Source organism: Oreochromis aureus, linkage group 5 (genome assembly GCF_013358895.1).
Source record: "Oreochromis aureus strain Israel breed Guangdong linkage group 5, ZZ_aureus, whole genome shotgun sequence".
Classification (NCBI taxonomy): domain Eukaryota; kingdom Metazoa; phylum Chordata; class Actinopteri; order Cichliformes; family Cichlidae; genus Oreochromis; species Oreochromis aureus.
This window is the reverse complement of record NC_052946.1, coordinates 16,459,715-16,487,626: the sequence shown is the minus strand read 5'-3', so window position 1 is coordinate 16,487,626 and position 27,912 is coordinate 16,459,715. Positions and strand designations below refer to the sequence as shown.

The window sequence follows — 27,912 nt, the reverse complement described above, 5'->3', positions numbered from 1 at the left end:
TCCCTGTGCTCCTCTTTTCCAGCACGTCATCAGAGGAAATCGACCAATCAAAGCAGAAATGGCACATCAGTTATATGTGCTGCAGGTGTTGACTTTTAACCTTTTGGAAGAACGAATGATGACAAAAATGGATCCTAATGACCAGGTAAAAAAGTGGAATAATGAATTTTGTGCTTATTTCCATGTTGCTATGCAGTGGTTTGTGTGATTTGAATGTAAAGTAATCTAATCGTCTGGAGCATGTTTAAAGAAGCAACATGTTCAGCTGAATGGAAATAGCTGGATCCTGAAAAAGTGTAATTAGAGACAGCCTGCTACCAGTGACGTTTACACTGTCAGAGCTGCTTTAAGTGTAACAAGTGCACCAGAAAATTAAAGTTTTCCTGTATTTTTTTTCCCACTGCTTGTTTACAGCCATTCGCTCTCTGCCGATTGACCTAACCTTTTTGCCTTTTTCATTTCAGTCCTTTGCAGCTGTGTGTTCCTGTTTATGCTAATATGCTCCAAACATGTTGGTTTTTCTCTCACAGGCTCAGAGAGACATCATTTTTGAGCTACGCAGAATTGCCTTCGATGGAGAAAACGACCCCACTGGCACAGAGAAAAGAAAGGCCATGTACACCAAGGACTATAAGATGCTGGGCTTCACTGTGAGTCTCTGCTCGAGATTTCAGTTTCTTCTGGAATAATTTGGAGGTTGAAATCGATCCAGTTTGGTGAGATTCTTTCTGTCTCTTCACTCACATTATCTCTATTTAAAATGCAGAACCACGTGAACCCAGCTATGGACTTTACCCAGACGCCACCAGGGATGCTGGCTCTGGACAACATGCTGTATCTAGCCAAAGTTCACCAGGACACGTACATCAGGGTCAGCGCTGGTCTCATGCATGACTTTGCCGAGTTTACAGAGCCAGCAAAGTCTTCCACAACACGTTAACACGTTTCCCTACTCATGACAGATTGTTCTGGAGAACAGCAGCCGAGAGGATAAACACGAGTGTCCTTTTGGCCGATGTGCCATCGAACTTACTCGAATGCTCTGCGAGATACTCCAAGTTGGAGAACTGCGTAAGCAGCTTTGCATATGTTGCTGTTGTATTTCAGTGTCACTCTATCCCTTAATGTTTTTTTACATTTTTGTTAAATTTGATATTGAACTTACTCCTCGATTGCAAAATGGTGTGAGATGGAAGAAGCGTGTCTGTCTCATGCTTCATGTTTTTCATTTAGAAATCTTTTCTTTTGTGTAGCTAATGAGGGCTGCAACGATTATCACCCCATGTTCTTCACCCATGACCGGGCATGGGAGGAGTTCTTCTGTGTCTGCATCCAGCTGCTTAATAAAACCTGGAAGGAGATGAGAGCCACAGCTGAGGACTTCAACAAGGTCAGATATGAACATACACAACACATCTACATGTCAACATTTCCACCCTAGACAAGCTTTTATATCATTTGAAATAGTATAAACCATACTGCCACATGTTAGACCATGTGATTGATTGATTGGTTTATAGATGGATGGTGCAATGGTGCAAGCCTCTTCGTAGAGCCATGACTTATATGACAGCCATTACAAACCCAAAATACTACCTTAAAAAATACTAACTCTGTGAAGTAAAAGTACTATTAGTATAGTTAATTGTGTGTAATTAAACTGTGTTTAATTTGTATAGTACTAATTAAACACAGATAATATAGTCGGATTGTTTGAAGTTCCTGGGAATAATTGGAAATGGAATTCTCTGGGTTTAGTTTAAAATACATGTTTAATTATATTTACGTAACTTTATTTATCTATATTGTGGAGTAGAGAGAGTGTGTGACCCCTGAGCCCAAACTGGGAGCTGGTTCCACTGTGAAGGTGAAGGCTCTGCCTCCCATTCTATTTCTTTCCCATTCTACTGCTAGAAACTCAAAGCGACACAACTAAATCTGAGCTCTAAGAGCAGAGTGCTTTCTTTTGGCTAATATGTTATTGTAAAGTCTTTAAGACATTACGGTGTCTGATCATTTGATCTGATCATGTGAAAATGAAGGCAAACTAATATGGGAGAAATATGATCTCTTTCCAGTCCCTTTAGACTGATTATTTTCATGGTAAAACTTTCTTTGAAGTAGATTAACTCCACACTCTCTCGTCCTCACCTGTAATCATGCACCTTGGGCTCTGCACTGTTACTCTACACTGCTCTACACGACACAGCTTCAAGTTACAATACTGGATTAATTCAGTCATGCGTATTCAAATAAATTAAGTTGTTAGATAAGAATATTAATGTGTTTTTTGTATTGCTCTCTACGATAATAAAAATGTTGTAGCTTGACCACAGTCTTGTTATATAATACAATTAATATTGTGTTGGTTGTCAACCCTACTGAGTGAGTTTGTGTTTTGAACAATGTCACTTCAAAGTGCTGGTGCACTGCATTCAAGCTGGAAATGCTCAGCAATGGAGGGAAATAAAGAAGAAGCAGAATATCTGTGTGTTTTGTCTTCATTTGATAGTATCAGTAGAGGTAGATGGGAAAGTGTTAGAGCAGGTCATTTTCATACAGGCCACCAGTCGATCACGGGTTTCGGCTGCTGATGCTGCTCTCATCCATGCGGTTGGTGTGGATGCTAACTACTTGGTTTGTCTCAAAAACAGAAATTGTTCAGAAATGTGTGCTTTGATTTTTGTAATCAGATTCACCCAAACAGTGAATATTTTTGACTTTGGTCGACGACGTTCTCTTTTTTCAGAAGAACACATTAATTCCTCTCTGTCGGCCAATCATTTTGGCAGTTCCTTAACTCAGTTTTTTTTCTCTGCATCATTAGGTCAAGAACTTTACTTTGTACAATATGTCGGCTAAAAATGTTTGTCTATGAGCCACAGCTGCACTTTCCTTCATTAGCTAATTTTCGAGTGGTAATCTGAAATAATTAAGTGCTAATTATGGAAAAGTCACCACACTGACATAACCTAACTAAAATGATGATTTAACAAATCGCCTCAAATGTCATACCAAGTGCAGTGATGTTGAGTACAGTAGGTGCTCATCATTACCAAATACACACCATCCAGAGCAGACTGTGTTTGACAGGTATCACTGTGAGGAATATCAGGCGTAACACTGACACACATTACTGTAGCTGCTGTGTTCTGCAATGTGTGACTGAGCAGCTCACTGGAGCAAACAGTTGAAAGGTTTTCGGTTTATTAAATAATGCATGACAGTTACTACCTCGAAAGACATTTAATGAAATGAACAGGGATACACAAAGCTGGTTTGCGTATAGAGTGGTTTAAATATTAATACCTTTTAAACATATTTCAGTCAGCAGTTTTAGCTTCTTCTCCGGGGAATGAGGGTTCATTAAAAGCCAGTGTTACTACTCTACAGTGTACTGTACCCATGTTAGCATTCAGGAGAGTGTGTCATCTTTTCTTACTCGTCTTTTGTGTGTATGTTTGGTTAAACCCTCACCAGGTGATGCAGGTGGTCCGTGAGCAGATCACCAGAGCTCTGGCCATGAAACCGTCGTCTATAGACCAGCTGAAGACTAAACTGCGAGGCCTCAACTATTCAGAGATTCTGCGTCTGCGGCAGTCAGAACGAATGAGCCAGGATGATTTCCAGTCTCCACCCATCATGTCAGTTTGTGTCCACACTACTTTTCTTTCTCATTGCCAGCCTTGAGAATGTGGCTGTAATGTTTTTTTTCCCTTTGCTTCGCAAATCTGTCAGACTGTTGTGGTGTCTGGTCCTAGAAACACCTGCTGCACTTGGCGTTACTGCAAAGTTACGGCGAAGGCAGTTTCTTTGGGTTGTGTGTATATGTTTGGACATTTTAGGACACATGTCAACATGATAGCATTAAGGATATGACCATGAAGCTTTACATTGTTGTTGCTGAGATCAAAATGACGGTCAAGAATAGGCGGGTGCTGGAAGTAAACTTCACTCGCATAGTGTTTCCCAGAAGAGGAAACACTCTTTCGTCTTTATCTGGTTGACAAGCCAACTTTGTCTATAAAGCACTTTAAAAACAGCCACCACTGTCTGAAGTGCTAAACATAAGAATAAAAATACATTATAATAAAATATTTAATAAATGAAGAAAAAAATTGGCTCGAAGCCAAGCAGAGGAGGTGCGTCTTAGCAGCAAATTTAAAAATGGCCAGTGAAGAGGGCGGTCCGATGTGTAGTGGCAACAAACTCCACAGTTTGAGAGCTGCACCTGCAAAAGGCTTATTCCCTCGACACCTCCACGCACGGAGTGGAGGCTGATTGGCTGAAAGAAGGCAGGCAAGAAGAGGATTGGACTGCAGTAATGGTGTCTTTATTGAGATTGATAGCGTGGGAAAGTGGTAGTGATGTGAAGAACAGACTAGCAGCTGAACACCCAGGAAAGCAGGCAGATGAGTGATTACAGATCTTCCTTATTGAACTTCAATAAGGAAGCACAGGCTTCATTTTAAAATGAACTCAGAGCAGTGAAGATAAAAGAGAAGTAATGTGCTGTCTCTTCTGTGTTCCAGTTAAAAGCCAGCAGTTGCACCAGCTTGAAACGAGACAGGGAGCACTCACCAATGTACAAAGAGTTACAGGAATCTGACAGAGCTCTGATAAAGGCCTGGATCACTGTTTTAGAGTGACCCATGACCCATACAGCTGCACTGCTCTGACTGTCCGATCTTAAGTCATTCTCCATCCTAAAACCCATGTTTGTCACAGTAGGTGCCACTGGGCCCACGACAGCATGGACTTTCCCACGATGCTTGTGTCTCGGCTGTGGTCTCTTGCATTTGAGGAGTTTTTAATCATATCCGAACTGTGCGTTTTTGTGCTGCAGTGAGTTGCGGGAGAGAATTCAGCCCGAGATCTTAGAGCTCATCAAGCAACAGCGACTCAACCGGCTGTGCGAGGGAAGCTGCTTCCGTAAACTGGGCAACCGCCGAAGGCAAGGTACAGTACAGCATCAGAGCAATCGCTTTGCTCTTATGAATGATTGCTGATTGTAAACTATGCACCTTGTCCCCTTCTTTTATCTAGAAAAGTTTTGGTTCTGCAGACTCTCTCTGAATCACAAAGTGCTGCACTACGGGGACTTGGATGAGTCACCTCAGGGTGAAGTGCCTTTTGAGCTACTCAGTGACAAGAGTAAGACACTATAGTGGTTCCATCTGCCTGATAATAAGTCTTTCATAACACAGACAATGACACTGTCACCAGCAGAGCACGCCGCGTCTGTCACAAGGCTGACCTTAATAGATGAATATGATTATGTGTTTGTTTCTTCTGTTTTTCCCCAGTCCCCGTCTCCGATATCAAGTCTGTGGTGACAGGGAAGGACTGCCCTCATATGAAGGAGAAAAGTGCTCTAAAACAAAACAAGGTAGTGTCATTTTCTTTCTTTTTAATTGCCATTCTAGTCTCATAGCTGCCCTTTAATTCTGTGCTGCCGCTCGGTGTAGAAACTCAGTTGTTTGACCTGCTGATTCCCTCAGGAGGTGCTGGAGTTGGCCTTCTCTGTCCTCTATGATCCCGATGAAACACTTAATTTTGTTGCACCCAACAAATACGAGGTAAGCTCATGTGTGCACGATAACACGACAGCTGTTCTTCCTTTTGTTTGGCACATGTGAAAACTTAAATCCGCACTGATTAGTATTTCTATTATTAAAACGTGGTTATTTGTGTGGCGGGCTTGGAAAGAATTAGCTTTAACTCCCCCTAAATTGCACATCCTTGTGGAACACTTTAGCATCATTAACTTCTTTACTTTGTTTTACAGTCAGCAAATCTACTGATTTGCCTTAGTCTCACAGCTCTCATCATCCTCATTTCCAGCGACAGCAGGCAGCTGAATAAGCTCTGACAGATTTGCTGTATGTTACCTTCCCAGCACTAAATGGCAGACAGATAAAGTTAGCAACCAGCTGGTGAACACAGCAGCTAAAGAGCCAGATATTTCCCTTGGCAATTGGTGAAAAGCAGAATGTGAGTTAATATTGCACTTACATTTGCCAGGTGGATGGAAACACTTCCAAATGAAGTCCAAGTTGTTCAGTGTTTGCCACTTATGTAAACTATCAGCTGTTTGCTAATACATTCTCTATATTGACTTTAAAAGGTGATAAAATGTTAATGCTGTTTTTTTTTATTATTGTAAAACAATCAAATATTTCAAAAATAGCTTAAGAGCCTGGTCCGGGTGTTTGTTGTAGAACCTTCAGCTAAAGGTCTAAAAGCTGCTCTCAGAAATCAGCTAACATAAAAAACACACAAAAAACCTTCTTGGATATTTTCCCTCATATAGGCCTGGCTGTGGTTCACCTTCATGTTTCTGTGTGTGTGTGCATATGTGCAGTATTGTATCTGGACTGATGGGCTGTGTGCGCTGCTGGGCAGAGAGATGGGCAGTGACCTGACACGCAGTGACCTAGATACTCTCATCAGCATGGAGATGAAGCTCCGCCTCCTCGACCTTGAGAACATCACGATCCCGGAAGCGCCGCCTCCTGTGCCAAAGGAGCCTAGCTCATATAACTTCACCTACAACTACAGCTGAGATGTGTGCGTGCGTGTGTGTATGTGTGTTTGCAATGCATGCATGTGTTTGTCAAGGACGAGTATGCTTTTGATGAATTTAGCTGAAAATGTGGAAAAGGCTACTTTGAATTTTTTTTTTTTTTTAAACATTTCAGAACCTTGGAGGCTTTTACTTGTTTGTGACGCTGGATAGGAAAGATGTGTTTTATCGCCTGATAGAGAGGTCAGAAGTCAGGGTTTGGTAGAGAAATGCTCTCCTGGAAGAGCTGAAAGAGATGAAATGAGAGAATCTCATCTATCGGAGCGTTTCAAGCAGACTGAAGATTTGCTCTTCTTGTTGTTTGCCATATAAAGGTGGACATGAACACAGATGAAAAGATCAAAATCTACAAATGAATGTTTACATTTTAGTCCAACTTGAAGCATGAGACACTTGCCGTTTCCATGGCAACTAAGAACGAAGTAGCCAGTTTTAAATACTGTGTTCACTCCGATACTGCCTGCTCCTCCATGTGTACAGATGTACAGTACAGTGTAATCACTTCTACACCCTGCTCCTCATCGTGGTCTTATTAATACTAATATATCTCATATGCAATTGATTAATTTAAAAAGGATTAGACATGTGAGAAAGCTTGAGATGTAAGATGTATAGAGCAGAAGCAGGTAATGTGGAACTATGTTCCCTTATTCACTTTGTTTTGTTTGTCATACATGGGACAAAACGTTTATCAGTAGGAATTATAGCTTTCCAGAGTCCAAATGATAATATTAAAAAGGATGGTGAGGTGTAACTAAATTTAAAAAATGCGATTATAAAAGACCAGGAAACTGACGTGTGGTTACATTTGGGAAGTTGGAACATTTAGATTTAAGCATTTTCTTTTTCTTAAGGGTGTCAGGTGATTAATTATTAGACCAGCCATTTCAGCTCCACACATGATGATACAGTCATATATCTGTTGCGGCTTCAGTTAACTGAGTAGCATTGATGCTGCTTCTTTCTTCACACCACTACAGTCTTTTCATAGGCCTGTTACACAGTGTGAGCGTACTCTACCATATAAAGGATTAATGAAACCGTTTAAGTGTTTCTTGCCAAATGTAGGTGTCTGTAAGTGTGTGTCTGTGTGTGCAGATTTTTAAAGTCTGTGTGTGTTTTTAATGTTGAGAGACTGAGGGCAAAATCTCTATATTTAAAGGTCACGCTGCTCGTTAAATTCGGGGTCAAAGCCCTGACATCAAACACAATTAAAAGACATAAATCATGTGAACTTTTTTTCAATCATAGTCACTGCATTGCCTTATCATACACTCAAATGTTGATAATGAAACACTACAACACACTAAGATATGCTTATATATCTATATCTACTCATATGAAGAGTTCATAAGTGTTGTATAAGCAGATAATTATTTATAGACACAGTATAACACACTTCTAATGCTATTTCATGTCCACATATGTTAATAGTTACAATACTGTGCAAAAGTCTTGAGCCATCCCTCACTTCTATATATTTTGTTTCCATGGACCCAGACTTGCTAGTCATTTTTAAACTGGTCTTGAGCAATAGTTCTCCATCCTTTCTATCTTTGTCTTTTCTTTAATTTTCAGTCCAGTTCTTGCACCTGAACATTTTCAAAGTAATGTTTTCTTGTTGTTTGTGAAGCCACTTAACACCAACTTTTGAATCATTTACGCATAAACATAAACGAAGTCCTAACTCAAGGGATAAACCAGTATTGTGTCTACATATAACAGACAGCTTAACAAAAAAAAATCAAAAACATGTTTATTCTCAAAAAGCTATTCGCCCAAAAAATTGGCATATGTCAGCATGGTACAGTGTGCGTCCTTAAAAGGACACTGGATAACAGCAGGGGCAGGCCTATAAAAACCAAAAACTGTCTACAGCAGATCAACAGCGTCTGAAACTCATGCCCTTATGACATAAAGATTTTTTTTTTAAAAAGCCATCCCTGCAAAGACCGGACACATCTATTGATCCATCTACTGTTCACTGAAGCCTCAATAGCAACTTAACGGCAGCTGAGAAAAGGTTGAGGTATGCCGAATTACCAAAGAACTGGACTGAAAATCCAGACTGAAAATCAGTGGTAGTTCAAATATTTGTCACTATATATGGTTGAGGTCAGAACAAAGACACAACAGTGAGTATGGGTGAGGTGTTGGGGATCTTATCCAAACATTCTGAAACATGAGTGGAGAAAAGTACCATCAGATTTTGATCCACCATGCATTACCATCTGGAAAGTACCTGATTTGACTCATTTTTCATTATTACATTGATCCCAAACTCACTGCCAATGCAGTAAAAACTTTGATGGAAAAAAACCCCTGTGAAACACTATCAGTCATGGATTGGCCTACCCAGAGTCTGGACCTCAACATTACTAAAGCCCTGTGGGATCATTGTGAAAGATAATGAAGCAAAAACCAGCCAACATCCAACCAGAACTTTGAATTACCTTCATGAAGCCTGGAGAACTATTACTGAAGACTACTTAAAGAAATTACCAGTAAGAATTTCTAAGAGATTTCATCTAGTGTTGAAGAATAAAGGTGATCATACCAAATATTGACTTTAAAGCTTGTTAGAATTGTACAAACCCTGTTTTTGCCTTACATGATGTATTTCCATGTATGTTTGCACAGGTTTTAAATCATTTGTTTCCCATATTGCGATATAAAAAAATCAGTGCTCTAAGACTTTCAAACAGTATTGTACATAGTGGATTATAAATCCTCCAATTACTGTTTACATTTAGTGTGTATTATATTGAAACTATCAGATTATCTAAGCTAACACTTATGTTATACTGTGTTGCTAAAATGTTTTCAGTTTCCTAGTTGGTGACAAAGACTTTAGTCAACACTTGCATATTGACTTAAATCAGCTACAGCTCCATTATAATTTGTTATAAATAATTTATTGATATACTGTTAATACAGTAAATACATACAGTTATTAAGAACTATTTCTAAACTATTTGGAAAGTTCATCCTACAGAGTTGTAAAAAAGTGTGAACATATAAGTCATGAATTAATCAGCATTTGGAGCTTTGATTTCCAACTTTTTATCAAGTAGTGCAAAGGCAAGCAGGAAAAACAAAAGGATAGAAAACACAATCAGATGCACAGAAGGAGACTAAAACAGAGTGGCATCTAGTACTGCTCATATATCATAGTGAAGTATGCAGCATTGTGTGTGCTTTGTACACAGTGGTAATAATTACAGTATTGTTGCTTGATGTCATTTTCTAATTTCCACATAGTTTCTGGTTCAAAACTTCGTCTTCTAAACCAGAACTAATTACTTGTGTCATTTGTTAATGCAGAGTAGAGTTATATTTTTGTAACTGATCGTACGATTTTGTGAGTCTTGAAGAGAATGGGAACTAACAGTGGCATTTTCACTTCACGTCAGTGGGTGGGGTACATTCAGCATGCTCACGTCACACTGAGAGCACCTCACATAATTTAGGACACCAACTCCAGCAACTTCTTATGATGTCAGCTTGAGATTTTTTCTTGTTGTTTTTTGTTCGTTGGGTTTCGACTGATGCTGAAGGATTAACGGGTTAATTTCACTGGTTAGTGTTACGGTGAGCCAAAGAGTTCAATTCGAGGCAACTTATAAAAACACAAGAACACAAGCAAACTACTAAAAGATTTTTCAGCATTTACCAATGTGAGAAAACAACCATATGCTGAAATGCCGCCAGAATAAACGGAGAAACCTGGATATAAACAGAATACTAAACTGTGACACAACTTAAATGACACTAACATCATCTTTCACCTTCAAAAGCAACAAGCTACAGTATGCTCATCAATATTTAATGACCCTTAAAAAGATTTTCATTGTATTTGCAGCGGCTTCTGTGTATGCTAATGCATGAATAATTGCTATCATTTTTATTATTTTTGCTAAATCTGTTGTCAGATTTGAATATTTGATGAATATTTTCCTAAGTTGCTCCAAAGTAAGTTGCAGTATTTTGAGCTCTCTGGGCTTCCGTACACTTTTTTTTATTTCAGAAAGTAAATGGACCATTAAGCTGTGTTCAGAAATCAGCTCAAACAGGTTGGCAACGACAACATATTACAGGAAGTAAAGGAGCGTTGCTTTGGATGTACAGTTTGACTTTGAGGTTTTTGCATCTGGCTCTCTTTTACATGACTTGCTAAACTATTTATTTACACTTGGTAGTGACAGTAAAGAATGACAAAGTAACATAAATTTTAAACATGGTATACATATAAGTCATTGTATGTATATACAGTATTGTGTTGCCTTATTGAAGAAATGTATTATGTTTTGTGTGAATAAATGCAAACTAACTACTGATTAAAGTGTTTTTTTTTTTAATTTTAGGTGGGAAACTGGGGTATGTGCTTATAAAAGATGACTAAATTAAAATATTGGGCAGTTTATTAGAGCATATAATAAAAAGTAGTCTGAGATTCACATATTAATATCTCTCAAAATGCAAGACTGGCTGTAACATTCATGGAAAATGATATTGGTTGATTTATTGTTTTGTTTTTTTAGCTTTAAAGATTTTCTTGTTTGAACTCTTTGTTCACTGCAACATCCAGTCAAAGTAAGCTAAGAAACAACAAGCAGTTATGATCAGTAGATACTCCAACCTATATAAACCTAAAGGTGCTCCGCCAAGTCAGAGAAGCAATGTTATTACTATCATAAAACAGGACATGTCACTGCAAATTGTTTGACACAGCATCCTCAGGGGGGAAAAACCAAGTTAAAGGTGTCATTGTCATTAGAAGTTGTAAAAGTTGCCCCAGGTGAACTCTCTCTCTCTTCCACCTCACCTTGCATCAACTCATTGGTGATGTTTGTCTCTTGGTGAGGTTATGTGATTACGTGCAGTGAAAATGTATTGGTGGAGTTATTGGATGCTTTGACTTCAAAGATATTCCTGCAGGGATTCCGCTGTAAAAAAATTAGTGACAACATACTCTGTTCATTGCAAGATCCAATCAAAATCAGCAGACTTCTCATACTTTATCACACTGAAGTAACTGTAAATTTGCAAGATAAACACTTGATCTGATTCATGCTGCTGACAACTGAGCCCAGTCTCTTACACTGGAGTCACTGGAGCAGGGGATACTTAAAATACTCAAAGAGAACCCGAGTCTAGGGACAGACATGTAAATGTAGGATTGTGACTTTTACAATGAGACTGGCTTTTTGGGACTGATACTGCAAACCCTAGCTCAGTTCCACTTGTTATCCAGCAGGGGACACACTGCATCTTGTGTTAATTTGGTAGGTTCCATCTATCCTGAGCTATTATACCTATTTCTACCGTGGAGAAATGATAATTGCATGCAGATGAGGAAGGGGCTGTAGCTGTAGATGAATCAGTAAGAAGATTTTGATCCAGGAACTTTTCTGTATTTCCTCGAGCCCTAATCAAATAGTGTATTTTCAGTATTTTTGAAATTGTTTTGAGGTCAGGAAAATGGAAAGAAAGAGTAAAACCGAGTAAATGGAAAAGAGATTTTATTGTGTGTAGCTCAAAATAGAATTTAACACAATCACTTTCAGATCACTTTTATTTTGAAGCAGAATGTAGGATGTTAGGTGAGGAATCCGGATGAGTATGCTGTACATGTAGCGTACTGCAAGATGGACAACCCAGTCCAAGATTTTGAAAGCTAAGCAGAAGGGTTGTTACATCAATCACTTTGACTTACAGAGTCCAAACAAGCAGGGATTTTGTTCAGTGTCAGTCTTAAGGCAGACTTTCATCTGCTTTGAGAAACTCATGGTTCAGTCTGTGGAACACATAGACGGCAAACATGACAAAACCCTGGAGGTCTGAGCTGCTCCCGTCGGTAAATATAAGTCTCTGGCTTGAATCAGTCTCTGTTTATTTTCGGGCCGGTGGTCATCGGCAGCTCTGGCTCATTTGTTTCTCCTGTGCTCACTCACTGTACAGCAGGAGTTTGATTGTCCAGTTTTATTTCCCTGGTTAGGGGTTAGACATTTACAACACATCTTAACACAGAAACAATGTCAATATATACTTTATACGGTATATAAAATAAATACAAATCTCTCTCTCTTTACGGCTTTCATCTATGACTCCCCTCTTCTTAATAACAAAGTGTGTATCTGACATTTTGTGTGCGTGCGTGTGTGTCAGTGTTACTGCATTTAAGTGTGTACAATTATCTCAGCAGTTCCGATGTAGTAGCAGTTTGTCGTTCTGCTTTGGCTGAGGGTCGTCACTTCCTTTTGCCTTTTGATTGACGATCAGAGCTTTGTAACCCCTTATGTCATGATGGGAGGTATTATGGTTCTTTCCCGTCCCCTCACCTGTCTCACTGTCCCAACCCTGACCTGCGAGCAGCAGTATGATCGCGAGGAGCAGTAGTGTGACTGCTGTGGAGGTCAGCTGTGGGTTCAGCTGCAGGCTGGGCTGGGGTTCAGGGGCATCCTTTGTCCTGAATGAAACGCACTGAGGCTTTCTGCTCTCTCTTAATCTCCTGCTGGCATGCTTTGTGCCCTCACTGATTCCTAAATGCATACAGACTCTGTAATATGTCCCTGCCTGCAGGTGAGTCAGGTTGAAGCTCTGTGTACCAGCAAGGATGCGTGTGGTGTATGTGGGCGAGTGGGCCTTGGAGAACATGGCTTGCCAGGACAGGCGGGTTGAGGGGAGGTTGTGTCCACTCTGCCAAGAGAGGATAGCATAATGTTCTCTGATCTCTCTCACCTCGAACCTGGCATCTGCTCTCAGTAATTGAAATTTCTTCAGGTTAGCAGCTGCCCCCCGGTTTCTTCTCTTTTCTCTGTTATGGACACCTACATTAACGCTGCGTGTATCTGCTCCTATTGCATTCTCAGCCACACATGTATACATTCCTGCCTCTCTGGCGCTGATCTTGCTGATCTCCAGAGTTCCTTCCGGCAGTACCCGGTAGTGTTTGAGGAGCTGACAGGGAATATTGTCTTCATTCTGCTGGCGAGGGGTATTGGCTTCAGATGTGAGGTTGAATTCTTCAGAAGTCCTCCGGCTCTTGCAGGGGAGAGGAGTTGAAGAAGCTTTGGATGCGTGCATCGGTTCCGGATGAAGTTTCAGACCAGAGGGGGTCACCCAGTACAATTCAGGCTGTGGATCTGCAAGAGCTCGACAGTGCAAAACCAGTTTGCCACCTTCACGGACCCCTACGAAGGAAGGCAGGGAGCTGGCAGGAATCATGGGAAGACACAAGGCTGACATCTCTCCTGAGGACACCTCTCTCACCCTGCGAGCTCTGAGTTCTGGAGGTTCTGAGCATAAGGTCGCCTGGGGTTGAATAAAACGCACTACTCGGGGAGTTTGTGCATCTGCTTCGGTGTCTTTCTCGAGGCGGGGATGAGAAACCTCCTTGGCTGCCCAGTGAAACAGGCAGTCACATCGCAGAGGGTTGGAGTGTAAGCTGACCTCTTGAAGATTTGGCAGGGAGAGCATGATGTGCTGGTGCAGAGCACTCAGTGAGTTGGAGTTGAGCATTAGACTCTCAAGCCTGCTCAGCTTGAGGAAAGCCTGTGGATGAATGTAGGACAGACGCGGGTTGTTTGTGATCTCAAGCTTGGTGAGCTCTGGAAGGTTCTGCAGGGCGGCCCTATCAATGGACACCAGCTCCTCCATGTTGTTTAAACCGAGCTCCTTCAGGTGAACCATGTCTTGGAAGTCTCCTGTCCCAATCAGTTTGATGCGGTTCTTGTTGAGGTCAAGAAACTTCAATCCTGGTACTCTCCTGAGGGCCTGAGTTGGAACTTTAGTCAGAAGATTATCATAGAAGGAGAGGCTCTCTAGGCTGTCCAGGCCTTCTAGTGCTTTTTCAGCCAAACCTTTTAGACCCATACCGCCAAGGACAAGACTCCGGAGGGATTTCAGGGCAATAAAGCCACGCTCAGGAAGCGACTCAACAGGATTACCCCCAAGCATGAGAACCTCCAAGCGAGGCAAAGCCTTGAACCATTGAGGGTTAACAGTGGTGAGTCTGTTGTTGTTGATATGAAGACGGAATAGCGAGTCCAGACCAACGAAGGCCCCAGGTGCTATTGAATGTAAGTAGTTGTGACTGAGAAAAAGCTCCTGCAAAGCTGGCAGTGATGCAAAAGAAGCCTCAGGTAGGTGAGTGAGATGGTTTTCCTCCAGGTGTAGAGACAGAAGGGAGGGAAGGGAGAAACGGTCGGTTATAGTCCTGACGTGACTGAAGCGGTTCTGAGAGAGGTCGAGGTCGGTGAGGTTGGGGAGTCCATGGAGCACTGCAGTGTCCAGAACTGACAAGAGATTGCTCTGCAGGTGCAAGGTGTGCGTGTCCAAGGGTATTGGTGATGGGAGGTTAGTCAGCAGCAGATCATTGCAGTCCACAGTGGGGGCTTCGTGGTAAACAGAATCGGGGGAGAACCATGGCTTGATCTGACACACGCACCTCGCGGGACAGGAGACATGCCATGGTAGTGCGGGAGGTTGGGAGCCCATAACAATGGGCACACACATACCACCGAACACACACAAGAGACAATGTGACTGTAGAAGCACTAAAGCCGGCCTCATAATCCTTACAGGTGATTTAGACGAGATGGAGAGGAGATTGTTATGGAGATGTGCATTTAATCATTTGGACAGCAATTTCTGTAAATCTGTAGTGTGAACAGGCACGCAAGCTATTTGTATATATCAGACAGATGGTTTAGTGTCATCATTCACAAAGTGGCACCCAATTAAAGAGGGACTATAATGTTGACAGACATCAACGGTGGTTTCACACAGAATTAAAAAGCTGAAATGTGTTTCTTCCCATTGCTGAGCTTGCAGAGGCCCTACTGTAACAAGAGTGTTATTGTGCGTCTTTGATTGCAGTGGTAGAAGTGGGACTGCACAGCGGCTGTAGCTTGATGACGGCCTTTGCTTTCACATCATCAGTCTCACATCCTGACCACAAGCGGAGGACTCATAGCTCGGGGTGCGGCGGATCTCTGTTTGTCAGAAACAGAACAAAAGAGAGAAAAAGGGGATTCAGAGAAAAGGGAGCATAAAAACTGTTTCGTACAGTCTGTTAATGCTGCATGTGAGACTTTAAAAACAGCACAGTTTTGCTCATGTGTGATAGCAAGGTCATGGTAGAATCAGGCAGAGGTTTAAAAGCAGAATAGGGAAGAGCTAAAGAAAAGAAGATGGACGAGAACGGGTAAAAAGTCTGAGATGAGAATGTCTGTTTTCAGTGTGAGATTTAGCCTTGACTCTACCGTTAGACACGGACAGAATGATGATTAAAAACTAAGAGACGAAGCAGGGAGAAGATTGTGCTCTGTTGTAATCGTATCTCAGCTGGTAGGAGAATGGCTAAATATGCAGGAATGATGAAATCACGTAGCATGTACATAAATATTTCACACTGGTACTTCACATTCAGAGCCCGTCAGAGCATAGCGTCCCACAAATGTTATTCATTATGTAACAGTTAAAAAGACCCCAAGGTTCTTTTATGTTCATATCAGTGTTCTGTACTTAAGATTATAAAGGGAAAGACTCAGTGAATGTAACACACACACACACACACACACACACACACACACACACACACACCAAAGAGACTTACTGCTCAGTATTCATGGTGCAAAATCATCACACTAACACATCAAACATTTAGAGCATCATGCCGGTAATTAGCTGACCAAAACTGCAGGCACCCTACGGTGGGAAAAATTATGTGCTGTCCTTAGAAATATCAGCTTCTAGAAATCTGATTTTAATTTGAAAATCACCAAAGACATTTTTTTAAACCAGGCAAAGTATGACCTAAGCTGTAGGCCTAAGTGATAAGCTCAAATGCATATTATTAGAATTATTATTTCTTTTCCCTTTTTGTTTTTTAATTCACTTTAGATGTAATTACTTTCCAGAGTGGATGTGTGTTTATATGTGTGTTTTTAGGTTTCATTAGTTTTAGTGGTTTAATCTCTTTAATTATTATAACGTGGAGGATATGTGCCAAAGGCAAGAGCTGAGGAGTTTGGTACAGATGTTGCAAAACAAACACAACCCGAGTGTAAATAAACAAAACCTCTTCAGGCAGGTTGTGTTGTTAAATGTGACAGCAACTGAGAGCGAGGAAATTTCCTTTGTATTTTTACATTTTATTTCAGGTAAAATGTTTTTCATATCTCCTTAGTTAACTATTTATAACAACCTTGGTGACAAGGTATAGCTAAAATATTTTTCTGCTGTCGGTAACATTGTTACAACTGATGGAGGACGACTACATCAGCTCCCAAACTTAAGCTTTAAATTGCTTCATTAATCACTAGCTTTGCCTGACTGACACAGTGTGACTGCCCACTGTGATAAATGAACCAGTAAAAATAAGTAGCCAGTTGTACGCCATGAAACAAACAATATTAACAATCTTAAAAAAGCTGCAGACATGCAAGAACAACAAAAAAACCAAAACAAATAGATGAAAAAAACGCAGAAAAATTACTTTCAGTGTGCATAAAAATAGCCAGCAAAAGTCATTATATTTATATTTTAAATGTACAGAATTACTTTGACAAGTCTGACCTTTAGACACTAAACTTCAGAGTCACAGAATTCTGGACTTTGTTGGAAAAGTGTTTTATTTTATGGGTTCAGTTATTTATTATTCTAGCAGAGACAACAACTACACTGATTTGTTGTAGGAAGCTACAAACATTTTAATCAATACACTACTACATATTCTTATATGCATATTATATATTATATACCGATCTAAGCATATCTCGTCACAGTGTACTTCGCCCTCTAGCTGGTATTTCACATTTTTATTTTCACCAGAACAAAATATTCTTTTGGATCCGCTGGAGTAACCTTTAAGTTATAATAGCCAAGGCTAGCCACATAGTTGATTTATTTTTGCAAATCTCCCATGTAGACTCTGTGTTGTGAGGACTACTTTGGATACACTGTATATCGACAACAATAACTGGAATGAGGCAATGTGCAGTTTTAGTCCAGCTTGCAACACCATCAGGGAGATGTTTGATTTTTATTCATTGCTTTAATCTACATCATGGCAGGAACCTCAAACATAGAGTCAGAGAGTTCTGGTTGAGACCTGTGGCAGATCTCAGCGCCATGGAGTGATGGAGCGCTTTGAAAAAGCAGAGGTGGTCACAGCAGAAATTGATTTGATGTAAGTTCTTTGAATTGAGATGTCACTGGATAACCTTTTCTCCAACATCACCAAAACTGACCTCTAAGTCGGCCACTGATGTTACTTTTACTGATCCAGTGAAAGTAACATCAGCTGAATGTCGAGTCCTGTCTCCTAAATTACTGTACTCCAGAAAAGGCTACCCAGTGTTTTATGAAACGGATAACCACACATTCAGTGCAAAAGTACCCTGAACCTGCGATCTTTCTATTGGCCAGCAGGGGGGGACTTGTGTCGAAATCTCTGGTAAAATTGTCCTGAGCTCACTTGACCTCGGTGAACACTTTCCTGATAGGTTTGTGGGCTCAATCACTAGTTCCAAGTCCTATTGAGCACAACATATTCAACAGGTTGGACTACTACTGTTGAACCCTCTTAAATCCCAGAGTGAATCCGTCAAGTGATTGCCTGTCCAAGGCTTTGCTTTCCGTTTCTGTCACTCGCCCTCTTCCCCTTCTCTTATTTCTCTCAGCTCTTTGTCTTCTGATGAGCAGAGTTTCCACAATTTTATCCACCTTCCACCATTTCAGCTACCTAGGGAAAATTACAAATAGCTGCTGGGGAAAACAAAAGCACTATTCTTCTCCTGTTCTGGTCGTACAATCATGCCTTCATTGTCCCAGAAGATTTCATATCCACTGCCAAACTGAAGTGAAGCAATTCTCACAGATTACCAGTCTAAACCCAGACGATGCCATTATAACTTTGCCACATAAAGTAAACTTTAAAAAAGATGAAAGCACTGCTACGTCTGCCTTAAAGGTGTTCTACACAAGAACTTCTGTTCTGCATGATAATAAAAACTGTTTATATTTAGATGAATCTATACCCCTTCATCACGGCTGCAGAGTTTTCCTATCCAAACCGCTACAGGCTTCAGTCTCTTGACTTAACAGAAGATCATGTACAGCTGATGTCTGTCGGCCAAATTACTATCAAGCAATACAATTAATTATCTGCCTCTGTTTAGAGCAGTTACGACGACAGTGAAAGCTATAAGCATCCAAACACCATATTATTGAAATGTATGCAAGATTTGTGAAACAATCGTTGTGGGTGCAAAGTGTAAGTCAGTGTCTGAGCTGAGACGCTAACAACACGGGAGCAGTTCCCACCTCCCGGGGCTCTTTTTACGCTTCTATCAGCCATTCGCTTTCATCTCCACTCTCTCATCTTTTTACAAGCAACCTGCTCAATAATGGATTTGTCATTTAATTTTGATGTCCTCCATTTTTTATCATTTGCTCTCAAAAGCTCATAGCAATTTTGGCAGTTTCAGGAGAGCAGAACAATGTGCTGATAGGTGTATACAAAGGGCTCGTGATGTGAGGACATGTAATTCTGACTATGGATAAATAATTTTTAATCACTATTTTTTGTTTATTTATCGGGGACTTGCACAATACATGTATCGTAACAAACAAAAGGGACCGATATGTGCTAAAAGCTTTTCATCTGTAGTTCATCGCTATTCTGTGGGCATTTCTTTCTCTCTTTCTCTCTTAGTGCTCATTATTGGTCTGTACACTCTTCTGATTCACATTTAAGCCCCACATATAACTGTATCCTGACTATACAAGGGCAATAAAAACAAAACGCAAAAAAAAAGCTGCACTGACACTAATTAAAATCTGTGTACATGTGTACATGCACCACCTTACCATAAGCTGTCTCACTACTAATTCATAAAGAATATTAGTAGTGCTCCTCCAGTTTAATTGGACAGTGAAAAAAAAGCTCACAATCAATACCACAGATGAAGAGATACATACTTTTAATCCATAATTTCTTCTTCTTCAACATTTAAGTGCAAAAGCTATTTATTGTAGCTTCGAGTTGCTAGTTTCAAGATAATGATCAGGCTTTTTCTTCCAGCTACACACGATTGGCTTTTCTTGAATGCACAAAAGGTTGCGTACAGCCTATTTGGACTTTATGTGTGAAACTGCTGGTGTGTAACACCTGGAGGCCTGTAAACACACTTCGATTTGTAAAATCAGAGGAGTTTCCCTTTAACCACGCCTGCAAAGAATATCTTATGCTACTGGTTGCCTTTTGGGACTACGAGCACACTATGTTCTTGGCTCAGGATGATGGGATGCAAAATCAAAACAATAAAACCCACTGATTACTTTTAATAACCATTTGTCATGAGTAGACATTGCCAAAAACAAAAAAAAGGGGTTGGAGTTCATTGTCTGATGTGTCGTCTGTTCTGGCTGTATCATTACTTAAATGCCAGTGCAGTTATTACTTTGTATCAGTGCTTTCTACGAAATGTGCTCCTAATAGAAATAAAAGCATTGACTCAGGCTCAGTAGAAGCTCTTATGGATTTGTCCATTCATGTATTTATGAGTTTTATTGCAACAGTTTTCAAAATCTACCTTTCAAATCATACCAGTCTTCAAAGAATACAAAATGATGCGTATTTTCCAGGATTGTTGGATAAAGCTTATGTGCTTGGAGCTTGGCATGACACCTGTCCATGTCCCACCAAAACAGATTAATGGTACACATTACCATTCTTCCTACAAATGGTTGCACTCACAAAACCCGCACAGACACACAAAAAGCAAACAAAATGTTTTGTATCGACAGTTTTGAAGAAAAATGTGTTAGCACATGTATTTGTTGTGCTTGATGCACAGGCAATAAACTCTGCACCCAAGTATCTGCATGCAATTAAGTTCTTACTTGTCTACCTGAATAACAAGACTTTTATTAAATCTAATGCAGAATTAGCAAAAGAACATGTAAAAGCAGACGTGCGTAGACATACTCGTTCACACAAACTCAATGAAAGAAAGTGAGGTATTCTAGACTAAAATTTAGCATATCACAAAACTAATTTTTGCATGTGGGGTACTGAATTACAAGGGGCTGCCTTTCCTTTTAAGGGTACTGTCAAAAAATCAGTGTTTTGAAAGTCTTCACGGAGAGGAACATAGGGATTAAAAGGACGGGATAAATCAGATCAGTCACATTCAAGCTTCTCCAGGAGTTAAAGTCAAACATGTCTCTCCTTTGGGCTCCTTTGGACTCTCCAGTTTGAGAGAAGCCAGGCAGAGACTGAATGAAGCTGCAAGACAAAGAGTGATTTGTATGAAGAAAAGACACATGCTCATGTCAAATAGTCTTTGCATATAGGTCTTGCTTGGTGAGTGCAGATATGACACAGGGACACTGCAACAGGGCGGAATAGAGACAGAGAGGATTTAGAGAGCAGGAAAGAGGGGTGGTATGACAGCGATAGAGGTGCTGGATGCAGATACTTTAAACACACACACACACACACACACACACACACACACACACACACACACACACACACACACACATACAGATGCATTGCTCTGCAGCTGAATCTCTTCCAGCACTAAGACACCCATATACACAAACTCATCATTTATTTTCCTTCTCTGCCTGCAGAGACACTCAAGCTTTTTCATTACACACACACACACACACACACACACACACACACACACACACACACACACACACACACACACACACACACACACACACACACACACACACACACACCTGCTCCCATGACTACTGAATCAATCCCGCTTTCATTCAGAGTGAATATGCATGCATCCACCACAGCTGCATGTGTGCAAGAGCAACTACATGCTTCTGCGAGTGCTACAGTGTCCAGTTTGCTCAGAAAATACTACCAGCATATTTTATCTTACCGCAGCAGAAGCACAGACTACATCTCTCTCTCATTCTCTGTCGTTTCTTCCCTTCTCCATTCGCTTTCAGTCGTTGTTTCTGCAGATTCTTCACATGCCGAGTTTTCTGTCCTTCCCCCTCTCGCACGTTTGTTGATCTCTTAAGATTCCTGAAATATCACTTCCCCAGCTCCCTCTCTATCACAAGAGCTGAAGAGAAAATTGGCATAGACTCAGTCTCTCTCTCTTTTTCTACCTTTCTCCTCTTCTCTCTCTCGCTCTCTCTCTCTCGCTCTCTCTCCCTCCAGCTAGAGAGGAGATGAGGTGTTCTGCAGCAGTGCTTCTGCCCCTCTCATTTCTCCACCTCTCTTTCTGTTGCCTGCCTCACTCTTTCTCGTTCTCATTTTCTTTCCACAAGCTGATAGAAAGCCACATGTGCTCGATACAACGTGTAATTTTTTTCTGGATGAGAAGTTTTCTTTGGCCCCTGGTGGCATTTTAGTTTTCTGCCATCATATGTGCATTAAAGACCTGTTTATAATGTCAGGTCATGCACAGGAGGTTATAAAACACCAGGGGGGACAAATCTTTACTTCAAACAGAAAAGAAAAGCATCATTTACTGTGTTTATGGCTCTGGTATCAGATCTTTACACGGCTGATTCTGAACTGGCTCTGTAAACAGCTTCTGTATAATGTCACATTGACAGGGGGTGGCTACAGTGGTAATTTATGTCTGAAAGAACAATAATTTAGTCCAGTAGGGATGCAGACACTGAGAGGCTCTCAGACTTACTGCAGTATAACATATATATATATATATATATATATGTATAATATTAATATATGTTAATACTTGACATGGCTATAGACTAAAAAAAGAGGGTGGATTATAAATGTTTACTCTGTAGCATGTTCCAGGCTTCAGCAATACAAATTAGGCATGCAGTGTATAGTATATCATATATAAATGGTGTAAAATTAAAGCAGACAGAGACTGAAGTGGCGGGGTTTTTTTTGCATATAGCACCCTCAGTTACAGCAGTGAGATGCATTTGAGTGCTGACAGTAAATGTGACTTGAAAACCAAAACCTGCCTTTCATATTAATGGAGTGTGCTGATGAGGAGAGAGGTATGCAGCTCAAACAGCATGACTTAAGCGAGTCTAATATTGGTCCCTAATCACATCTCGGCATAGAATATGTATTTTAAATTAACACGGGCTCCAGCGACAACAGGAAAGGTGAAAGCTCATCCTCAGGAGTCAAACTGGGATTAATCTGTAAACAGGATTCGTGGTTTCACTGGTGCGCGTGAGTATCAGCAAACAGTCACAGGCATAACAGGACTGCATTTAAGTATAAGATTTCATTATGGAAGGAGCTATAACATTAAAAATGAGAGCAGTTTTCATTATCCAGCCAGATGCTTTGTCTAAACTCATATACACACACTTGCTGTTTTGAGTGACAAGTATAAATGCATGCTGTGCACTATAAGCACCTGGACTGTGTACTTGTACCTGTCAAAAATGTTGCTATACTTTAGTGAGGCAGGTCACCCCCTGATGACACTGAAGAATTAATGTGTTGCACCGTCTAGAGCAGGAGTGTTAAACATAAGGCCCAGGAGCCAGAACCAGCCTGTCAGAGAATCCAGTCTGGCCCACGGTATGGCTTTAAAAAATTTGAGCATTTCAAAGAGAGAGGGGACAGATTTTTTATTTTTACCATTTGTTTTTTAGTTTTTCTGTCATCTTTCTTATTAAGACACAAACCATGGTCATACACCAGAAAATTAACTGTTTTCTTAGCGTTGATATTCCATTAAATAACAATTAAGTTCCAGTTTTTTAAATTTAACAGTAAAAGACATAAAAAACTTTTTAATTAGTGGATTAATTTCTTTATTTCTTACAGTGAAAGCCCAATGGAGCGTGCTAATGAGTTTCTTTAAGTTACTACAGCAGCATGTCTTCATAATGTGAAAAAACTGAAACATATTTTTGAAAGTGCACTGCAGGAAATTCAAGTAAACAAATTTTAGTAAACCTTCTGTAAAATCAGATTTGGAGGTGCTTTTAAAAAAATCGTTTACTGGACTTTAGCTTAACTGGTCTGGCCCGCTTGAGCTGAAATTGGGATTTAAGCAGCACATGATGTAAAACGGGTTTGATGGGGCACCTTTTAGGGTGAATATGACATGATTAAAGAACTGAGGTGAGACAAACACCAAGTCCAAACAGCAAGGAGGTCAGGGTGCATGGATAGGTCATCAAAAACATTTTTCAATAAAAGACTTCTTATTTCCCGTTTCCAGCTCACAGACAAACAATGTTTCCACATTAAATTTCAAGAGTTTTCTATTTTTAAGAATAATTCAATTCAATTCAATTCAATTTTATTTATATAGCGCCAAATCACAACAAAAGTCGCCTAGTGAAGCTAGGGAATCAGAAAACCCCTCTTTTTCCAGATTGTGGACAAACCATTTTAGACTTTGTAAACTGGAAGCTTTGCAGATTACATTTCTTGACATCTCTTTTTCAATTTCTTTCCAGACCATGACTATTTTTCTTTGTTTCCTGTCTCTGTCAGGAGCTGTTTTCACTGAAAAAATAAAAGAGCTCCCAGTTTCCTTCCTAACAAGCACCAAATAGCAGACAGACATAATTAGCGACTAACTGGTGAACATGTTGCAGCATTTAGCTTCTAAAGACAAGTTTCTTCAAGAACTGAGACAAAAAACCCGAAAACATAGCCAAACATAGGGTGACTTAGATCAGTTTTAATGTATATCTTTAGCAGCTAGTGTTAACGCACAGTACAAACCACAGTGGCTTCTAATAGAAATGCACGACTTAATAAAAAGTCAATACTGATACATGCAAATATTACACCAGCACGATCAGAACACCCATGTCATCCTGCAAGGATCATCCATATTTATGGCAATCCATTAGTGGATTCTTAGACTACTTCTACTGTCAGATCATGCTTTTGGGAGACCACAGATTAATAGCAGTCCCCATATACAGTATTATATTACAAGAAATATATTAGATAGCACAGCTACTTAATATATATATTACAGAAAATATAATGAAGAATTACCACCACCACCACCACCAAAATCCATCAGTTTTTAGATGCATGCTTTAAATATTAAAAGTTCAGACAGTCTAAAGTGACATGACATCCTGAGTCTGCGCTGGGTCAAATGTTGCTGGGAGCTGTTAAAAACTTACATGAGGACATGCATTTTTTATTTTAGCACTTAGAGAGGTTATTAAAGGTGGGAAGCGAAGAGTAACAAGATTAGAACAGTAGTCACAAAGCTTTTCTCTGTGTTGTAATCTGATATTAGACCTCTAAGTACATTTTAACACAGCCAGTGGTGACATGAAAGTTGGATTTGAAGATATCCTCCAATCACTTATAATTTGCTTGTTTAAAAAAAAGAAGAAGAAGAAGTCAAAGTTAAATACATTTATATAGTGCTGTGTTTATCATTATAATTTGAGTGGGTGCGTTGTGGTTGAAAGTCAGCCAGATGGTTGTGTAAGAAAGTAAATGATAGCGAGTCGCTCCTGCAGAATATGCTGTGATAAGGAAAGTGCCAAAAAAGAGTGAGAAAAAGATAAGAACTGAGAAGTCAGCAAGTATGAAGCTTTTTTTTTTGCAAAATGATGGATTACTAATGTGTAATAATGCATGCATGTGTGTGTGCGTGTGTATTCATGCATGTGTGTGTGTGTGTGTGTGTGTGTGTGTGTGTGCGCGCAGGTGTGTGTATTCATGCATGCGTGTGTGCATGTCACATAGTCTGACTTGGGTCTCTAATGGCTCTCCCCTTCATTTGCTTGATTCATTCAAGAGCCAACACACAAAAGCACGCACACCCACATGCCCTGCTGACTGAAAGGCAGCAAGGATAAGTGGTAGCTCGCTGAAAGGAAGGGAGAGAGAGGGGGTCGCCATAGCAACAAGGAGGGGTTGTCGCTTTTATTGGAGAAAGAAAATCAGCTCTGCCTAAACCCCCCACCCCAAACCACCACCACCAACTCTCCTCTCACTCTCCCAATTCTCCTTTCCCTGCTTCACCTTTCTTTTTCTCTGTTTGTTCATTTCATCTTCTCTGAGCTGACATCAGCTTCCTGAGACATGGACACATGATGTGGACATTCAAGTCACGTCCGTTGTTACAGTTGTTTCTTATTAGCACACTGGAGGTAAAATGGTTTTGATAGATCAGGTGCAAGGACGAAGTGTAAATGTGTGCAGGGAAATTAATATATTTGCCTCACGCACACACTAAAGACAGAAGTATGGCAGCATATATACAAATGTGGCTCATTGCTGCAGCAGTAGTGACAGTGTTTTGACACAACCTTGCAAATATTTTGAAAGTACTGTATGCCTTCAGCTGTCAGTGAGCCAAAATCCTGAGTCACATCATTTACATTTTTAAGAAAACAGGCTCTTTGTTCTCAGCACATCTGAGCAGAAGCAAGCGCTCTGTGAACTTCAGGAAGAAATGAGATCGATTCGTCAGAAAAACCACACATGCACAGGGCGCATGGTGGCACAAAAAAATTCAGCAACATGTTATGTCATGCTGTAACAGCCTGCATGTGAAAAATGATTTTAAAACAAGTCATCTTCTAATGTGCGGCAGATAATCTCGATCCTGTCACAGCATCTGAATTCTGTTTGGAGGTGGGCTGTTCCCCAACTGGACCTGGGAACACTCAAAAACTCAAGGACGTTTCTGCACAGCTAAATGTGATGTGGGAGGGTTGTGTATGTGCGAGAGCTTGCACACGGAAACATAGTTGAGGGAAAATTATTGAGCATTTGCTGCCATGGTGATAGGCCCAGCAGTATCTAATAGCAACGGGCTGTTGAAAAGCCTGAATTATGTGGGTGGGGAGGCGGTGAGGGTGGAGAATGAGATCAGTTCTGAGAACTGAACAGAGAGCAGTGTTTACACTTTTTACAGTATTTACATTTTCATCTTCTTTTTTTTCCTTTAGTACACGTTTGATAGTTTTAACCACTCGCTGTATAATAAAAGGTGGCTGCGGCCCTGATAAACTGCTTTAAGAAACATGGTTCTTGGTTGAGCGTGACATGTAACCACACATCAGGTCATATTATTTATTAGATTTCCTTAAAAACACTCCAGAAGACACCAAAAGCAAAGACGCAGTTAAGAGGCTGAGTCCATTGGCCTGACCTTGAACTAGCTATGGTTTACAGCTTCCTGTGCCATCATCCACCATTCACTCAAAGTGGCCCTGCCCCTGTATTTAACTCTTACTAAAATGTAAACGGGTGAGCTATGAAAAACTGAACAAAAAGCATCCCATTTGCAGCAGTAACAAGAAGGGTAAAAAAGGAGAAGGCACAAAATGTGTCCCCTGGATGTAATTGTGATTATTTCTACTGCAAAGCTGCACATTTTAGCATGGGACTGAGTTGCTTTTGGAGCCAGCCTCAAGTGGCCATCAGAAGAACTGCAGTTTTTGGCAGCTTTCACGCTGGCTCCGTTTTTACATCCCCCGGAGGTCGCTGCTCATTTTTCCCATTCATCCAGACTCAAACTGAGAAGAAAAAGTCATGTTCTCGCCATTTGTTCCCTCTGCTTTAAATATGCACTCTCACATATCTGAGAAGCTCACATGATCTGATAAGTTCCTCTGCTGCAAAGGCATGAAGATACAAATATAACCTTAACAGCTATTTCATTTAAACCCCAGTGAAGATGGGAGCTGCTCAGCATCTCTGCCCTTGCTCTCCAACAGAAGGTGCAGCACAGCGACATTAACATCACCAGGATTAATCACTATTTTCACATGTCACTCTACTGTCAACTAGCACTGTGTGCCCGTCTGTGTATGTGTGTGCGCTTTATGCAGCTGTGTGTATTGCGTGGGAGACGGCAACAGGTTTGTGTTCATTGCCTGGCTCCCTGTGCATGGTTGCCATGGTGAGAGAGACAGAGAGAGAGAGAGAGGAAAGAGTTTAGTTTGCGGTTCAGTAAGTTCAATGTAATTTATCTGTACAGCAAAAAAGAACAAGATCTGATGTTTCAGAGGTCGAGACCTGTTTTGCCTGAAGCGTACTTCTGACTTTTAAAAGTTCTGACTATTTTAAAGAGCAAATGACATCACTGCAGAGGGAACTGAAACGATCAGTGGATAAACAGCCTGTTGTTGCTTAACAGCTCACACAAAATGGACCCAGCTGCTACGCAGCTTATTGACTCTCTCTGGTGGTGATATTAAGCAGTGCATCTAATACTCTGCTCGTGTTTTTACCACACACTTATCAATGTGGTGCATTTTCTTTTTCACATTTTATCCAAACATACACTCAGTTTTTTATTTCTTCGAGTCCATTACAACTTGTGGTGACTGGTGTGGGA

At 40.5% G+C, this 27,912-nt stretch overlaps 2 protein-coding genes across 9 annotated transcripts in view; one reads left to right on the top strand and one right to left on the bottom strand.

Moving 5' to 3' along the window:
- The window catches only part of elmo2 (engulfment and cell motility 2), a 28,826-nt gene extending 17,903 nt beyond the window's left edge, over window positions 1-10,923 (top strand). For 7 of the 8 annotated variants that reach the window (XM_039612786.1, XM_039612784.1, XM_039612785.1 and 4 more), the window contains 11 exons: window positions 23-145; window positions 531-650; window positions 767-871; window positions 963-1,071; window positions 1,254-1,390; window positions 3,481-3,644; window positions 4,847-4,959; window positions 5,047-5,154; window positions 5,307-5,389; window positions 5,502-5,579; window positions 6,365-10,923. In XM_039612786.1, the coding sequence (XP_039468720.1) occupies window positions 23-145; window positions 531-650; window positions 767-871; window positions 963-1,071; window positions 1,254-1,390; window positions 3,481-3,644; window positions 4,847-4,959; window positions 5,047-5,154; window positions 5,307-5,389; window positions 5,502-5,579; window positions 6,365-6,565 (1,341 nt within the window). In that variant the 3' untranslated portion in view covers window positions 6,566-10,923. The other variant, XM_039612787.1, reaches the window with a different exon arrangement.
- Window positions 10,924-12,091: 1,168 nt separating this feature from the next.
- LOC116326501 (leucine-rich repeat neuronal protein 2-like) lies at window positions 12,092-21,833 on the bottom strand. The gene is made up of 2 exons (XM_031747831.2): window positions 21,505-21,833; window positions 12,092-15,582 (listed from the first exon to the last, which is right to left on the bottom strand). The coding sequence occupies exon 2, from the start codon at window positions 15,158-15,160 to the stop codon at window positions 12,785-12,787; it is 2,376 nt and encodes a 791-aa protein (XP_031603691.2). The 5' UTR covers window positions 15,161-15,582; window positions 21,505-21,833; the 3' UTR covers window positions 12,092-12,784.
- Window positions 21,834-27,912: the final 6,079 nt, after the last annotated feature.

What these genes read in the sequence shown, in the direction of transcription:
- LOC116326501 (XM_031747831.2), bottom strand. Translation starts at nt 15,160, where the DNA reads ATGAGGCCGGCTTTAGTGCTTCTACAGTCACATTGTCTCTTGTGTGTG.